Below are 17,834 nucleotides of genomic sequence, written 5' to 3'. Positions count from 1 at the left end.
AAAGATGCAGAGCCAGTGTGGTGTAGTGGTTAAGAGCGGTAGACTCATAATCTGGTGAACCAGGTTTGCTTCCCTGCTCCTCCACATGCAGCTGCTGGGTGACCTTGGGCTAGTCACACTTCTCTGAAGTCTCTCAGCCCCACTCACCTCACAGAGTGTTTGTTGTGGGGGAAGAAGGGAAAGGAGAATGTTAGCTGCTTTGAGACTCCTTCGGGTAGTGATAAAGAGGGATATCAAATCCAAACTCTTCTATCCACTGTGGCTGCTGCTGCTTTCCTGCTGACTGAGAAAAGCTGCTCTACCTCAGGGCCAGGGGAAGGTAGTGCCACTGTGCCTTGTGAGGGCAATCGGCTGCCCTGTTCTCCATCAGCAGCCCAGATCAGCAGCGCTATCGGCTGAGATCAGTGCCAGATTTACATATAAGTTAAACAAGCTATAGCTTAGGGCTCCACTCTCTTGGGGGCCTCAAAAAAAAACCAAAGGGAAAAATAAACTGGATGGTGGCACTGTGGGTTAAACCACAGAGCCTAGGACTTGCCGATCAGAAGGTCGGCAGTTCGATTCCCCGCAACGGGGTGAGCTCCTGTTGCTCGGTCCCTGCTCCTACCGACCTAGCAGTTCGAAAGCACATCAAAGTGCAAGTAGATAAATAGGTACCGCTCTGGCGGGAAGGTTAACGGCGTTTCCGTGCGCTGCTCTGGTTCGCCAGAAGCGGCTTAGCCATGCTGGCCACATGACCCGGAAGCTGTACGCCGGTTCCCTCGGCCAATAAAGCGAGATGAGCGCCGCAACCCCAAAGTCGGCCACTACTGGACCTAATGGTCAGGGGTTCCTTTACCTTTACCTTTTACATTTCCAGAATATAAGATAAAAGAAAAGATAAGAATATAAGATATAAGATAAAAAACAAATAAAATAAAGCCTACATACAGCAACAGTGTAGGCTCCTATTTGTTATGTGCAAATGGCTTTAGATACCTATTAGGTCCATAAATTGCCACATAGCATATATTCAACACAAAAACCAGTGACAATTTGTTGTTGACAAAGGACATAGAATCATAGAGTTGGAAGAGACCACAAGGGCCATCGAGTCCAACCCCCTGCCAAGCAGGAAAAGCTGGACATATAAAGGGCCCCATTACCTTCAGGATCTTAGGGCCTCTTCAAACCTAAATCCGGCCCTGGCTGAGATTAGTGTGCGATATCGGTGGTGCCTTGAAATCGGCTACCCTGCTCTCCCTTGAGTGAGGAGAGATATATTGCTGTGTATTGCAGGGTCAAAATTGTTAACACGGTGTGATTTCAAAACCGATTTTGGCCAATATATTGAAAAGCCGCACAGTGCTAAAACAGAGCATAACATTTGTGATATTACCATGCAAAAATGGCAAAAAAAATTAGTTGGCAAGGGATGGGGCCATGGTGAAACCACTAATCGGGAACCACTGCTATAAAACATGGTTTTCTACATCTCTACATCAAGAAAGCAGTCTCTCCTTGGCAAAGAGGGTTCTGAGTGGCTGCTGAATGAGTTGAACCCCTCAGTGACTCATAAATTGGCGCTTTTTGCACTGGCGGCAAGAAAGATTAGGAAGAAGGAACTGGGCAAAATTGCAGTAAATTGTAAGGCAGATTCAGCACCTTTCTGGACTGGGCCTTGTGTTTTAGGACTAATTCTGCTGGGGTCACACACTATCTTTCTCCTCGTGGGAAAGTCCGATACCGGGGAATGTGCCTCCCTGCTTGGGGCCTTCTCAGCTTTGGCCCAGGACCTGGGTGTTCCCCTCGCAGCCGAAAAAACCGAGGGCCCCACTACACGCCTCACTTACTAAACGGCCTCAGTCCAGTATACCTGAAGGAGCGTCTCCACCCCCATCATTCTGCCCGGACGCTGAGGTCCAGCGCTGAGGGCCTTCTGGCGGTTCCCTCATTGCGAGAAGCAAAGCTACAGGGAACCAGGCAGAGGGCCTTCTCGGTAGTGGCGCCCACCCTGTGGAACGCCCTTCCAGCAGATGTCAAAGCGATAAACAACTACCTGACATTCAGAAGACATCTTAAGGCAGCCCTGTTCAGGGAAGTTTTTAACGTGTGATATTTTATTGTATTTTTGGTTTTTATGGAAGCCGCCCAGAGTGGCTGAGGAGGCCCAGCCAGATGGGCGGGGTATAAATAATAAATTATTATTATTACTTGGGCATCGAGCTGGATACAATTGCTCATCCCGCTTACCTAAGGATAAAATAGACGCCCTTCTGGAAATAATCCATGAAACCCTTACATTAAGAAAGGTCACTCTTAGACAGATACAATCCCTTTTAGGTCATTTTAATTTCACTTGCAGAGTAGTTTCCCCTGGACGACCCTTCTGCTCCTGCCTGGCCAGGCTCTCAGTAGGTCTCAAACACCCACACCACAGGGTCAGACTTCCCAAGTCAGTTAAGGCGGACCTAGAGGTTTGGATTACATTTTTGAACCGCTACAATGGAGTATCCCTATGGCAAGAGGTTGTTAACGTCCTCAGATTTCCAGGTCCAATCGGACGCAGCAGGGTCCCTGGGTTTTGGCTTGTATTTCAGGGGAGGATGGTGCGCTCAACGATGGCCAACGGGGTGGCAGGGCGAGGCCATCACATGGGATCTCACTTTTCTTGAGTTTTTTCCCATAGTAGTGGCTGTGCATATCTCGACGGAGGAATTCCGGAATCGCCGGGTGTGCTTCAGAACCGATAATCAGGCGGTGGTGAACATACTGGCTAGGCAGTCATCTCGATCTGAGAGGGTCTCGTCCCTGCTACGGTCGTTCGTTCTCCGGTGCCTTGAGTATAACATAATTTTTTCAGCCAAATTTATACCGGGGATCAATAATGATATAGCGGATGCCTTGTCTCGCTTTCAGATGTCTCGCTTCCGGTCGCTAGCACCTGGAGCGCAACTGTTGCCCGAACCCTTTCCGGAGCACCTGTGGAACCTTGGAGACGCAAAGTGATTAAGGGAGTATTAGCGTCTGTCGCACCCTCCACTCTCAGATCTTACAAGAAGGCCTGGTGCGATTTCTTGGGCTTCAGGTCAGGGATATCGGGGCTTTCGCCTAGCGTGCCACCCACCACTGATGACGTTCTGCAATACCTTTCCCATCTTGGCGATTTGGGACGTGCCCCCAAAACCTTAAAGATACATGTAGCCGCCATCAGCTTCTTTGCTAAAGCCACGTTTTTCTCCAATCCGTGCAGTGACTTCCTGATCCACAGAGCTATTGAGGGTTGGGGCAGGCTACAACCCCCTAGGGCCGAGGGCCGTAAGCCAATTTCTTATGGGTTGCTCTCTCAGATACACACAAAGCTTAGGTCAATCTGCTGGACCAAGTTTGAGGCCCGCCTCTTTTCCGCAGCATATGCTATCGCCTTTTTTGGCGCCTTGAGAGTTGGCGAAGTTGTAGTCGAGGTTAGCGCAAGCGGCTCAACGCGCGGCCTCCTTATGGAGGACGTGCAGTTGTCCGAAACTAGCATGACGGTGCAGATACGTCAATCCAAAACTGATCAGGCCGGTAGGGGTGTTATTGTTAAACTTTCAGCTTCATCCCAGCAGGGCCCATGCCCGGTCAAGGACACTAGACGGTACCTTTACCTCAGACCGCACGGCCCGGGCCCGCTCCTGGTTCACGAGGACGGGTCACCTCTGTTGAGACACCAATTCACAAGGGTACTCCACAAAGCGATTGATGCCTGTGGTTTATCTTCCCAGGATTATGCGGCACACTCATTCAGGATTGGGGCCGCCACAACAGCTGCACGCTTGGGTCTGCCGGCGGATAAGATTAAGGAAATGGGCCGGTGGAAATCCGATGCTTATAAAGGTTACATTCGTTAAAATGCGCTCTGCTCCATTACCTCTACTTACCCGTCTTTCCTTTCCTTTATTCTCAGCCGTTCTCAGGAGAAGTGTCTGGATTTGCGGCCATAGTATAGTCCATTGGGCCCGCGTACGGTCGGCTAGCTGCGGCCTCACCCCTAATCTTGGATTGCCACCTGGAGTGCGAGTTTCCTGGTTTTCGAGACGAGTCATGCGTTGGGAAGAGCTTATGCCATTGCTGAGGGAGAAAGTCGCCATGTTTGGCCCTCCCAACATCCTTATCCTTCAATTAGGGTAAAATGACCTTGTTAACAGAAGAAGTGCGGACTTGTCGTGGAACATAAAAAGAGATTTGGATGAGATTGCTGCCTTGTGTCCCGGAACAACGGTGTTCTGGTCCTCCTTCCTGAAGAGAATTGTTTGGCGCAGTGCACAGAACTGTATGGCCATTGAAAAATCCAGGAAACTCTTAAATCGTGCAATAGCCCGTTGGGTGTGCTTTATGAATGGCCGAGTCATTTCTCATGACCATATCCGGATTGGCGATCAGGCCTTGTACCGGAGTGATGGGGTTCATCTTTCAGACCAAGGGAATGACATTTGGTTAAATAGCATCATGAGCAGCATCAGGGATTGGTTACAGCTGTGAGGGTATTGGCGGCGAGCCTTTTGGGCTCGGGTGACGGTTAGGCATTGGAATAATGTGTTGTGGTGTGTCAAAGGGCTAGGTGTGGCCATCGCCTGCGCCTTCAATTTTGGGGTATTCCGTTAAAGGAATCCGGCGGTCGTGTATTTTGTCGGATGCCTGTGGGGGGGGGGGAGGCCATGGCACGACCCTCGGTGACATCAGGGGAGAGCTTATAGTTGGATTAGCATCAACAGGCTCCACCTACTGGTGAATAAACCCCCCTGTTTTGGACTCACCCCTCTCTGAGGGGGTGGAGTCAGCTGACGTAATCCAATGCCTAAACCAATACCTTTTCACTTGCTGTAATCAATAAAGTTGTGGCCTTTTCTTGCCCATTAACCTTATATCACGTGTCCTTGTGTTTTCATTCCACTATGCGGGGATCGGGTCCTCGAACCACAAGAAGGAACTGGGCAAAATTGCAGTAAATTGTAAGGCAGATTTGGAGGTATAATTTGAAACACACTGCATATAGTTGTGGTGGCTCCCCATTTATAGTCTCGCTTGCAGGTCTGTGTATCCTCCTGAAAACTTAATGCTCCTTTTCATGAAGTGGTGAGGGCTGTTACCTTTCCCCACTTTCGGAAAGTTCATGGACCTGAAGGAGGAAGCTTGAAGAGTGATGCTCTTTGCGACTCTTCTAACCCTCTGTGATTTTTAAGGTTCAGACCAGCCCTTGAGCGGCTGAACAGAAAGTGGAGCAACTGAGAGAAAAGAAGGGAAAGGGGACTGATGTGGGAGACCAGTAGAGGGGGCAGGCAGAGTGACTGGGGGTAGAGTCAAGAGAAAGCAAGAAAAGACATCTATGTGTGCTCGGACACATTGGATGCAGTAAAACAGATCCTAGTGGAATTGAATGATTTTTTTTTTCCATGGTTCCATCCCCATAAAGGTAAAGGGACCCCTGACCATTAGGGCCAGTTGTGACCGACTCTGGGGTTGTGACGCTCATCTCGCTTTACTGGCTGAGGGAACTGGCGTACAGCTTCCGGGTCATGTGGCCAGCATGACTAAGCTGCTTCTGGCGAACCAGAGCAGCGCACGGAAATGCTGTTTACCTTCCCGCCAGAGCAGTACCTATTTATCTACTTGCACTTTGACGTGCTTTCGAACTGCTAGGTTGGCAGGAGCTGGGACTGAGCAACAGGAGCTCACCCCGTCGCAGGGATTCGAACCGCCAACCTTCTGATTGGCAAGTCCTAGGCTCTGTGAATTAACCCACAGCGCCACCTGCATCGCTTTCCCTCCCCATAATCACTGTCAAATTTGCCTCCATTCTCTGAATCATAAAAATCATGGATCTGATGCCTTCTTGCACTGCAAAGGTGCAAAAACATGAATCCAGGGCACAGATAGTTATGGATCCTCGTCGTTTTTACAAGCGATACTCACAAGAGCACAGTCAAGACCACATGGATCACAACTGTGTTCTATTATTTGTTACTGGTATCGCCATACAAAAATCATGATGAGACGCATTAGGATCTGGGCCTTGGAGCAATGTTTTTGTGGGGTTGGCGAATACTAGACTTGTAGTATTTGCTGTATAATATTTAATTTGATTGCAGGAAACCATTTTGATTCTACTGGATCTGGTTTTTACCCAGACCCCATGGAAAAGTGACAGGTCCAATACTTTCATTCAGAAAGCAGATCTACAAACACGATATTTACCATATTTTCTGTCTTGCGGAAAGTGTATGAAGTATACGAAGAGACCGATGGCGATGGCTGCTGCAATCGAAGCGCCCAGAATGATGAGAAGAATCTTCCATGGTTCAAAGTCTCTGTGTCTTCTGGCTGACTGTTGTGCTCTGAAAAAGTCAGCAAAATCATTCTATTTAATAAACAGAACCATTGTCCCAATCTTTTCTTTCTTCTTCGGTAGGCATCCGAAATTAAATTAAGCCTGTCTCATTTAAAGCACATGGCACACAGACGCACACTGCAAAGAATCCTGGGAACTAAAGTTTATTAAGAGTGCTGGCAACTGTAGCTGTGTGAGGAGTAAACTACAGCCCTCTGAAGCTTTTCGGAAAAGTCGCATGCTTTAAATGGGCACTGACTGCTTTAGATGCATGGTGTGAATGTGACTTGAAAGTCCCATGGGCTGCAAGAAGATCCAACCTATCCATTCTTAAGGAAATCAGCCCTGAGTGCTCACTAGAAGGACAGATCCTGAAGCTGAGGCTCCAATACTTTGGCCACCTCATGAGAAGAGAAGACTCCCTGGAAAAGACCCTGATGTTGGGAAAGATGGAGGGCACAAGGAGAAGGGGACGACAGAGGACCAGATGGCTGGACAGTGTTATAGAAGCGACCAACATGAGTTTGACAAAACTCCTAGAGGCAGTGGAAGACAGGAGTGCCTGGCGTGCTCTGGTCCATGGGGTCACGAAGAGTCGGACACGACTAAACGACTAAACAACAACAACAACAACAATGTGAATGTGACCAAGTCTCGAGTGTTGGAGGATAAATTACTTCCTTTAACCATGAAACTGACCTCAATAAGACTTCGAACTGTTACCTGTGTCATGTAGGGATTTAAACCGTGGATGTCGAGTGGAGAGAACCTAACAAGCACTCTGGGAAGGAGGGCTACAACTAAATACCCTGCTTACAAAGGATCAGTCTTACAATAACCACAAATACAATATAATCGATTTACTTAATTAAAACATGCAACATCCAGTCCAAATAAAGCTCATCAAATTTGTGAATAAAAAACTTTTGGTACGTTAGCCGTCTTCCAAGCAATGAACGCACGCTTGGAATCTCAAATTGAACTTTTAAGAAATCAACACAATTGTTGTGAATTGTATTTTCTGCCCCAGACTTTTCCCAAGGAGGTCAGGGATGTGTCCATAGTTCTTCTCTTTGAATCCTCGTTTATACACACAACCCTGCAATGTAGGTTGGGTTGCAAGAAGTCACCAGATGATCCAAAGTCATCCAGTGAACTAATCTTTCCAGTTCTAGTTCAACTATACAGTGGTACCTCGGGTTACATACACTTCAGGTTACATATGCTTCAGGTTACAGACTCCGCTAACCCAGAAATATTACCTCGGGTTAAGAACTTTGCTTCAGGATGAGAAGAGAAATTGTGCTCCGGCAGCGCGGCAGCAGCAGGAGGCCCCATTAGCTAAAGTGGTGCTTCAGGTTAAGAACAGTTTCAGGTTAAGAACGGACCTCCGGAATGAATTAAGTTCTTAACCCGAGGTACTACTGTACAGTATACTACTCCAATACACTCTACGTGGGGCTACCTTTAAAGGTGACCCGGAAACTGCAACTAATCCAGAATGCAGCAGCTGGACTGGTGACTGGGAGCGGCCTCCAGGACCATATAATTCCAGTCCTGAAAGATCTACACTGGCTCCCAGTACGTTTCTGAGCACAATTCAAAGTGTTGGTGCTGACCTTTAAAGCCCTAAGCGGCCTCGGCCCAGTATACCTGAAGGAACATCTCCACCCCCATTATTCAGTCCGGAAACCAAGGTCCAGCTCCGAGGGCTTTCTGGAGGTTCCTTCACTGCGAGAAGTGGAGTTACAAGGAACCAGGCAGAGGGCCTTCTCGACAGTGGCACCCATCCTGTGGAACACCCTCCTGTCAGATGTCAAGGAAATAAACAACTATCTGACTTTAAGAAGACATCTGAAGGCAGCCCTGTTTAGGGAAGTTTTATCGTGTTTTTAATATTCTGTTGGGAGTGTGGCTGGGGAGGCCCAGACAGATGGACAGGGTATAAGTAATAAGTAATAAGTAATAAATTATTATTATTATTATTATTATTATTATTATTATATTGTCCGATGAAAAACTGCCACTACGGTGATAAAACACATGGCATGCAGTCCTAGGTTTGATTGCAAAATAATAACTAGGTGACCTTGGGCAGTTACTGTCTCTCAACCTAACCTACATCACAGAATCATTACAAGGACAGAAGGGGTGAAAGAGAAATTGGAGAGGCACCCTGAGCTCCGTGAAGGTAAGAGCAGGATAAACACACACAGAATCATAACAGCGAACTCAATCTCCGAGTGTGGATCCTCAGGTGGCCAAAACAGCACCATCCAGACACAAGACAGAGGTATCTGTAGGCTTCAGAAGACCCTGAGGTTTGCAGAAGTCCAAAAAAATAAAAATAAAAATAAAACCACATTCTCTAAGGGAGGGAGACACCCAAGAGGTGTGTGCCAAAATCAGCCTTATGAGGACTGAGCATGCTCAGTGGTCACGGAATGCTGACTGATAGTTAGGGGAGGGGCACCGGCCCTACCATTAGGCAGGTGGAGGTAGCCAAAATAGTGAAACTATAGTGGACTATAGCACAAGTTTAGCACTCATTATGATATTATTTGCAAATGGGGTTGTTTTACGTAAACCGGAAACATGGAAATGAGCGCCAAACTGGTGGCTATATTCCACTATCATTCCAGAAGTGGCTCTTAAGTAGTGCGGAAGCTCAAATACCGTATTTTTCGCTCTATAAGACACACCAGACCACAAGAGGCACCTAGTTTTTGGAGGAGGAAAACGAGAAAAAAAATACTCTGAATTTCAGAAGCCAGAACAACAAGAGGGTTCGCTGCACAGTGAAAGCAGCAATCCCTCTTGCTGTTCTGGCTTCTGGGATAGCTGCGCAGCCTGCATTCGCTCCATAAGATGCACACACATTTCCCCTGACTTTTTAGGAGGGAAAAAGTGAGTCTTATAGAGCAAAAAATACGGTATAATGCAGAACCTAACAGGGAAGTGTCATGAAAACTGAATAAACTGCCGCGTGAAAGCAGCCTGAATGCCAGTATAAGAAGCTGGCTGGTTATAGCTCTGAGTTATCTTTTTGCTGCATCAAACAAAATTAATTTTCTTAATCCTATGGCAGACGTTGTTTACCTGCACCAAAAGTTCCTACTTAATTGTGACACCTTCAGTTTCCCCAGGCGGGAATGAGTCGGCATCCGGAAATAAATAAAGCCCTTAATTTCCAAACTAACTGCAAATGAGATTTTTAATTATTTTTAAACAATTGCCAATGCTACCTTTTATGGGGGGGTGTTTTGAATTCCATAATTTACCTATGCATTGTGTGAAGGAATTCTTTTGTCTGTCCAGAATCTTTCAGCATGCATCTTTGCTGGATGCCACTGAGTTCTAGTACAGTGGTACCTCGGGTTAAGTACTTAATTCGTTCTGGAGGTCCGTACTTAACCTGAAACTGTTCTTAACCTGAAGCACCACTTTAGCTAATGGGGGCCTCCTGCTGCTGCTGCGCCGCCGGAGCACAATTTCTGTTCTCATCCTGAAGCAAAGTGCTTAACCTGAAGCACTATTTCTGGGTTAGCGGAGTCTGTAACCTGAAGCGTATGTAACCTGAACCATATGTAACCCAAGGTACCACTGTACTGAGAGAGGGAGAAAAACTTCTTCCAAGTCACTTTCTCCACAATATGCGTGGGGCATTAGGGGATCATATCAGAAACTGGGATGGCTTCTGTAATTCCGGGACTGTCCCTGGGAAATCGGGACACTTGGAGGAGATGCAGTTCTTTGCAGCTGCTTGTATGGCGACTCCCCACTTCCAAAAATCCGAGAAGAGCTTATCTGTGGAAAGTCGGAATCAGGGCCGGATTTAGGTTTGATGAGGCCCTAAGCTACTGAAGGTAATGGGACCCTTTATATGTCCAGCTGTCCTTTGTCAACAACAAATTGTCAGTTTTTTGTGTTGAATATATGTTATATGGTAATTTATGGACCTACAGTCATACCTCGGGATAAATGTGCTTCAAGTTAAGTATTTTCGGGTTGCGCTCCACGGCAACCCGGAAGTAACGGAGTTTGTTACTTCCGGGTTTTGCCGCGTGCGCATGCGCAGACGGTCAAAATGACGTCATGCACATGTGTGGAAGTGGCAAAACGCGATCCGCAGTTGCATTCGCTTCAGGATGTGAACGGGGCTCCTGAGGTACCACTGTAATAGGTATCTAAAGCCATTTGCACATAACAAAATAACCAGTCCATGCAGAATGTAGGCACCCTATACAGTGGTACCTCAGGTTAAGTACTTAATTCGTTCCGGAGGTCCGTTCTTAACCTGAAACCGTTCTTAACCTGAAGCACCACTTTAGCTAATGGGGCCTCCTGCTGCCACACCGCCGGAGCACGATTTCTGTTCTCATCCTGAAGCAAAGTTCTTAACCTGAGGTACTATTTCTGGGTTAGCAGAGTCTGTAACCTGAAGCGTATGTAACCCAAGGTGCCACTGTATATAGAAATGAGCAAACCAGTGATATTTTAGGGAGCAGGCTAGTAGGCGGGGCCCGTTACTTACATATCATAGGAGCCTACACAACACAAAACACTGTTGCTGTATGTAGGTTTTATTTTATTTGTTTTTTATCTTATATTTTGGAAATGTACATCTGGGGGTTTTTCCCTTTAATTTTTTTGGGGCCCCCAAGAGAGTGGGGCCCTAAGCTATAGCTTATTTAGCTTATATGTAAATCCGGCACAGGTCAGAACGACAGAACGACAGGCAGCGTTGGCAGAGAAGCTAACCCAGAGGTGCAGGTCGGCTCGAGGTGACATATTGCACAAGAGACTATGTGTTCTGGTTTTCTTTTATTGCATACACCAACACAGTCCTCAACCTATCAGATGTCTTTTTGGTTGGATTTACTCACCAGCTAAACTACAGCTAGCGCTGTCCTGCTATGAACTGCATTGCTTCTTGCTTGTTAATTCCTGTAAGGAAAACTGCAGACATGTCCTGCTTACACGTAGCAACAGGGTTATGCTGCTCCCTTGGGCTACAAAAGTCTTATTACCATAGATATTGCTCCCCGCCCCCTGTGCTTCCTTTTTTTTCCCTTTTTTTTTTGCTTTTGTGCTGGCAGGTGGAGACAGAGAGAGTACTGTGCAAGGCCCAGAGGATAATTGAAATATTCTGGCATGTCCAAATGACAGCGCTTGGCACTAGAGTGCAAAATCATCCAGCAATTCAGCCTCTTGTCTGTGGACTTCCATCTCTCTAAGAACCGGGAAAGAACTGGAAAGCAAATAGAAGGTACTATTACATGCCACCCCAGTCTCGGAGCGGTGCAAGATTTCTGGAATTCCAGGCATTTCCCCAGGTCTGTGTTTCCTTTTGGAAAACGAGGCACAGTGGAGACTATGTTGTCTTTATGATATATGGCCTATTTACACATGCAGGGACCCGGGTGGCGCTGTGGTCTAAACCACTGAGCCTCTTGGGTTTGCCAATCAGAAGGTCGGTGGTTTGAATCCCTGTGACGGGGTGAGCTCCTGTTGCTCTGCCCCTGCTAACCAAGCAGTTTGAAAGCACACCAGTGCAAGTAGATAAATAGGTAGCACTGAAGCGGGAAGGTAAACGGCATTTCCATACACTCTAGTTTCCGTCACGGTGTTCCGTTGAGCCAGAAATGGTTTAGTCCTGCAGGCCACATGACCCGGAAAGCTGTTGTGGACAAACGCCCGTTCCCTTGGTCTGAAAGCGAGATGAGCACCACAACCCTATAGTCGCCTTTGACTGGACTTAACCATCCAGGGGTCCTTTACCTTTACCTTTACCATATATCCAACCTGAGCCTATGATGGAGGGCTTCGCAGCACCACACTCCAAAATACCCTTGCTTCACCCAGTGCTACAGCAGCCTTGGAGAACTCAGCCATTGCTCTCAAACATTGCTCTCCAGCCCATTGCTTTGCTATCTCTATTGCATAACTCCCAACTGCAATCATAAACTCTCATCTAAAACACCAGCCTTGCTTTTTAAAACTAACTCTCAGTTGAGAGAGGGAGGGAGGGCCACTCATTTGCAAATGAGATTTGTCATTGATCCTTACTTGTCCTAATCGCTCCTCATCTCCAGTCTATCGCCTCACTGGCTTAGTCCTGGCTTAATTAGCTTTTGACACTTGTTGGTTCCAGAGGATTAAGAGCATCTAGTACACAGCTCAAATACACACATGGGTCAACTAGCCTATCTTAATTAGCTTTTGACATCCCAGGTCTTAATTAAATCCACTTACCCGAGAAACTTAGCACCCAAGAACTCATAACAGTATATTAAATCTATGCTGGATGGTATTGGCTGTGACCAAAACGAACATGAGTTTTATCTTTTATTTCAGCAGGCTAGAAATTAGTCTCTGGTATGCAAAGTGACTAAGGGATGTGGGTGGCACTGTGGGCTAAACCACAGAGCCTAGGACTTGCCGATCAGAAGGTTGGTGGTTCGAATCCCCACGACGGGGTGAGCTCCTGTTGCTCAGTCCCTGCTCCTGCCAACCTAGCAGTTCAAAAGTACGTCAAAGTGCAAGTAGATAAATAGGTACCACTCTGGCAGGAAGGTAAACGGCGTTTCCGTGCGCTGCTCTGGTTCTCCAGAAGCGGCTTAGTCATGCTGGCCACATGACCCGGAATCTGTATGCCGGCTCCCTCGGCCAATAAAGCGAGATGAGCGCCGCAACCCCAGAGTCGTCCGCAACCGGACCCAATCGTCAGGGGTCCCTTTACCTTTACCTATGCAAAGTGACTGTAACTTTTAAAGGTATTTTCCTCCTCCACCACCCAAAAACCAAAGCGGAGCAATTTCCCCTAACCCAGGATCCAAATTTGACTGTAGGGGTGTTCAGAACAGCCAGCTTAACACAATGCAACATTCACACCACCGAATAACGTCGGGGTAGTGGAAAGGTTTGAGCAGCAAGCTGCATTTCCCAGTGTCTCTCCGTCAGTCAATGAAAGCAGGAGATGGCAACAGTTCCTTAGCTTCTCTAAGCTTCCCACCCTCAGATTTCAGAGTCCTTTCTTGGGTTCCATGATCGCTGCAGGTGGTGACAGCAGTCTTCTTAATACTTCTTCTTAACTGTATGTCAGTTCAAAAATTACTTTGATAAAATACATATTTTGTGATGTGCAAACGGCTTTAGATACCTATTAGGGCCATAAATTACCATATAGCATATATTCAACACAAAAAACAGCGACAATTACCTTCAGGAGCTTAGGGCCTAATCACACCTAAATCCGGCCCTGAAGCCACGACTGTTTAAACTGGCATGATATTGCTTTAAATGCACAGTGCTGATAGATAAAGAGGATTTGGCACATGAGGGCGCAATGCCGCTGCCCCTCCCTCTTGTGCTGGACTCTGCTTCGCCACCCTCCCAGAAGACCTGAAAATGCCGGGTAATTCTAGACATCAAAAAAACAAAACTCCTGAGATTCACCAGAGCTGCTCCCCGCATCCCACCCCAAATGACATATTTTGTGTGCAAAGCCAGGAACCAGAATGTTTGGTTTCAGGACTTGGCAACTCTCCTTTCCTTACATACTTGGAGACAACAAAACGTGTGCCACAATCCTACAATGTCTTGCTCAAGAGCAATCTTTGCAACTTGCACCACCTGCCAGCCTTCTGCTTGAAATCATTTTCAGTGCCTTTAACAGCTTCGTGACAGGAGGACAGACAGCCGATTAAAGTCTTTCCTTATCACTGCATGCTCAGGCTGGAGAGAGAGCCTTTGCCTGCTGAACTCCTGTCACCTCTTAAAGGCACTGATCCCCAGACGAAGTTAAAAGTCGACCACCTCACAGGAAGGACCATTAAATGACAGGAATGGCCTGGAGGATTTGTTTTCTGGGAACAGAAGCCGAACTTACTGGGGGGAAAAGAAGAGGGTTTTAATTTGGAAGAGAGCATTTGTGCGTGGAAACATCCAAAGGGCACCATTGCAGCCTGGCAATGAAAACGGTGGCATTTGCCTAGTGTCTGGGTGTAACTGGTAAAGCAGCACAACTTGTGCCAATTTTCCATTTAGTGGGTGGGTGAAAAAAAATATGACTGTAAATTGCAGCAGCAGCTCAAGGTTGTACAGCAGGAAAAGTAGCAAGCTAGAGGATGACACAGAGAGCTGGGCCCCCAACCTGTCCTTTGGCTTGCTTCATGCAGTTCCAGGATGCTTGCTTAAAGTTGAAAGAGTTGGGAAGAAATATTAAGCATGTGTATCTACATGCTCGAACTTTTCAAAAAGAAGATTCTAGTTTCAGAGGAGAAGTGAGGCTATAGTGTCCATGATTTGTTGTTGTTTAGTCGTTTAGTCGTGTCCGACTCTTCGTGACCCCATGGACCAGAGCACGCCAGGCACTCCTGTCTTCCACTGCCTCCCGCAGTTTGATCAAACTCATGCTGGTAGCTTCGAGAACACTGTCCAACCATCTCGTCCTCTGTCGTCCCCTTGTCCTTGTGCCCTCCATCTTTCCCAACATCAGGGTCTTTTCCAGGGAGTCTTCTCTTCTCATGAGGTGGCCAAAGTCCTGGGGCCTCAGCTTCACGATCTGTCCTTCCAGGGAGCACTCAGGGCTGATTTCCTTCAGAATGGAGAGGTTTGATCTTCTTGCAGTCCATGGGACTCTCCAGAGTCTCCTCCAGCACCATAATTCAAAAGCATCAATTCTTTGGCGATCAGTCTTCTTGATGGTCCAGCTCTCACTTCCATACATCACTACTGGGAAAACCATAGCTTGAACTATACAGACCTTTGTTGGCAAGGTGATGTCTCTGCTTTTTAAGATGCTGTCTAGGTTTGTCATTGCTTTCCTCCCAAGAAGCAGGCGTCTTTTAATTTTGTGAAGAAGAAGTATATTAATGGTGAAATATAATTAAGAAGAAGTATATTTTTTGGGGGGGAGGCCCAAGAGAGTGGGGCCCTAAGCTATAGCTTGTTTAGCTTATACGTAAATCCGGCACTGCATGGCTTTCCCCCAAAGAATCCCAAGAGCTGTCGTTTGTTAGCAGTGCTGAGGGTAGCTAGAAAACCTCCATTCACCCTGAGAGAGCTACAGTTCCCAGAGTCCCCTAGGAAGGAGGATTGAGCCACGACCAACTGAGCTACTCTGGGTTGCTCCCTTCTCTTCCCCCACCCTGTCCCAGACTCGGTGTCTTTAAAAGTTTGTATGTGTGTGTGTGTTTGTGTGTGCAAACACACCAAACCACATTAAAAGGTAAAGGGACCCCTGACCATTAGGTCCTGTCGTGACCGACTCTGGGGTTTCGGCGCTCATCTCGCTTTACTGGCCGAGGGAGCCGGCGTACAGCTTCCAGGTCATGTGGCCAGAATGACAACTGCTGGGTTGGCAGAAGCAGGGACCGAGCAACAGGAGCTCACCCCGTCGCGGGGATTTGAACCGCCGCCCTTTTGACACACCAAACCACATTAGGTAAGTTTTAATTCTCTGATCCAGAGACTTCCTATGTCGGAGGGCATACAGCAGAGTGGTTGGTGTAAAATTTCCATACAACCAGTGGATAAATAAATGCGGATTCAGCATGGAGTCAGAGTCACCCTGAAAACTGAGCTCTCTGTCACTTTTTCCAATTACAAGTTCTCACAGTGCATCTAAAACAATGTCAAGTTACCACCTTTTGCTCCTTAGGAATTGATCTTTAAAGTACTGAGTCTGAAACAGACCTGATGGAATCAGACCTTGCTCTTCCCCTCTCTTTCACCTGTTGAGAGTTGATCTCCTACTGCAATAAGTCTTATCCCCTACTTCTTACTCTGATGAAGATACATCTACTCTTTCTTATCTCCGCTCTTGCAAACAATGTCTTCTGTCAAATTCACATTACCAAAGAATAGCTCAAATAAGGTCTTATCCACTCTTACCTTTCACCCCACGCTTTCCAGGTACGGGTAAGCACTTTAAAGCTCCGTATCCAAATGACATTCCCTTTTTTGCCCCGGAGCCTTCCACATGAAAACCTGCTCTTTAAAGTTGAAGCACTACAAACAGCAATTTGAGTTTTCTGTGGATCGCCATTTGCTCCAATTCAGCCGTAAAGAGTGGGGTTTTGCAAGGAAAGCTCCAGGGCAAGAAGCAGGGGAAAGCACTAAGAGATGTTTGGATTATAATGAGAGAATATGGGTACAGAGTATTCTACTTCTAAAATTCTAACCCCAACGGGGGACCCTGTCGTGTTTAGAAAATAAGCAGAAATCTGGTGTGTAGATGCAGATTCTTCTGGGGCAATTATCTGGTTAAAAGCAACAACCCCCTCTCAATTGTTTCTTGGCCAAATGCTGGTGGAGGTAGAAAACCCCCTTTTTATGCCAGAAATTTAAAAGTTGGGATCAGAGGAAAGCAGATGATCAGGAGCCCCTCTCCACATAGGATCCACTCTGAATTTGCAAGCCCAAAGTTCATGTAAACAGCATTCCTCATAGCAATTAACAAATCAGACAGAGCTCAGGTTACTTACCCCTGCAGGCCCCAGAGATCGTAGTTCTCATAGCCAAAGTGAGTTCCAGACCCAGTTTGGAATAAACCATCCACGCTCCGAGAACGTTTCTGAAATATGGAGCTCTTGCACCGACTGGTGTGACAGGCAGGGTAGATTGTGAATGGAAGGTCCTTCATGGGGATGTCTATGGTGCAACACCCAGCCGTCTGTGGAAATGCAAGCTGTGGGTGAGCCAAAGAGTAAATCAAAACTCCAGGGAGATGTCAGCATGAAGGATTAGACTCTGTCCTTCGGAGAAGCACCATGGAAAATCTCATGTAGCTATAGAGGAGATCAGTCAAGACAGCCACACCAGCCACAGCTTCCAGATTTCCCAAGGTAGAAATGTGCCACCAGTTCTGCGTTTTATAAGTTATCGCTCTCTGAGGAGATTTTCCGTCACCATTGCTCCTTCCTTTTTCTTCTTTCAGGGATGCTGGATAAACTAAGCAAGCAATGTGAATACAGTCCAGTTGTCTCCAGCTGCTCACTCCTCCACAGATAGTCTTATGTCGTCCCTATTGCAGCTCTATGTATCTGATCTCCTAATTATGTGTTAGGCTCTCCAGACTGGGAGCCTCCTATGGGAGGTGCTTCCCATTCCACAGGGCCACCTTCCCATTCATTTTAGCCCCTTTTAGGTGGGAGGTGCTGAAGCCCAGAATTTTGAGCCACGTGGCCTCCCCTCTACGATAGCTTCTGCCCTCAGGTGCGGCAGAAGTTACTGCCCCATTTTTAGTGTTGGAAAAAAGACTCACCTGCAGATCCAATCATCTTCTGTCCATGGAATGAGGGCGCCATCTTGCCCTCCATTTCAGGCAGCAAAGGTTACTGAGCCAACCCTGGGAGTCCCTTTTTGAAGCTATCTGGATGTGTGTATTTGCCTACATAAAGAGCCCAGAGCAAATGGGAGAGGATAGAAAGAGGAATATGAGGAGAGAAGTATTTATCAGCTGTGATATGCTTAACTGGATGTT

General features: G+C 47.0%; 1 protein-coding gene across 2 annotated transcripts in view; it reads right to left on the bottom strand.

The window, feature by feature from the left end:
• The window catches only part of LOC310747877 (transmembrane protease serine 11E-like), a 79,243-nt gene extending 61,880 nt beyond the window's left edge, over positions 1–17,363 (bottom strand). For both annotated transcript variants that reach the window (XR_014541024.1, XM_083583224.1), the window contains exons 1-2: positions 16,837–17,363; positions 6,214–6,353 (exon numbers count right to left, since the gene is read on the bottom strand). Coding sequence is in view for 1 of the 2 variants with exons in the window: in XM_083583224.1 (XP_083439350.1) it covers positions 6,214–6,353; positions 16,837–16,994 (298 nt within the window). In the remaining variant the exon portion in view is untranslated. The remainder of the gene's footprint in view (positions 1–6,213; positions 6,354–16,836) is intronic.
• Positions 17,364–17,834: the final 471 nt, after the last annotated feature.

This window comes from Podarcis filfolensis, assembly GCF_964270895.1.
Source record: "Podarcis filfolensis genome assembly, chromosome: 13".
NCBI classification, from domain to species: Eukaryota; Metazoa; Chordata; class Lepidosauria; order Squamata; family Lacertidae; genus Podarcis; species Podarcis filfolensis.
The sequence above is the reverse complement of the archived record's forward strand: the minus strand, read 5'-3'. Positions and strand labels throughout refer to the sequence as shown.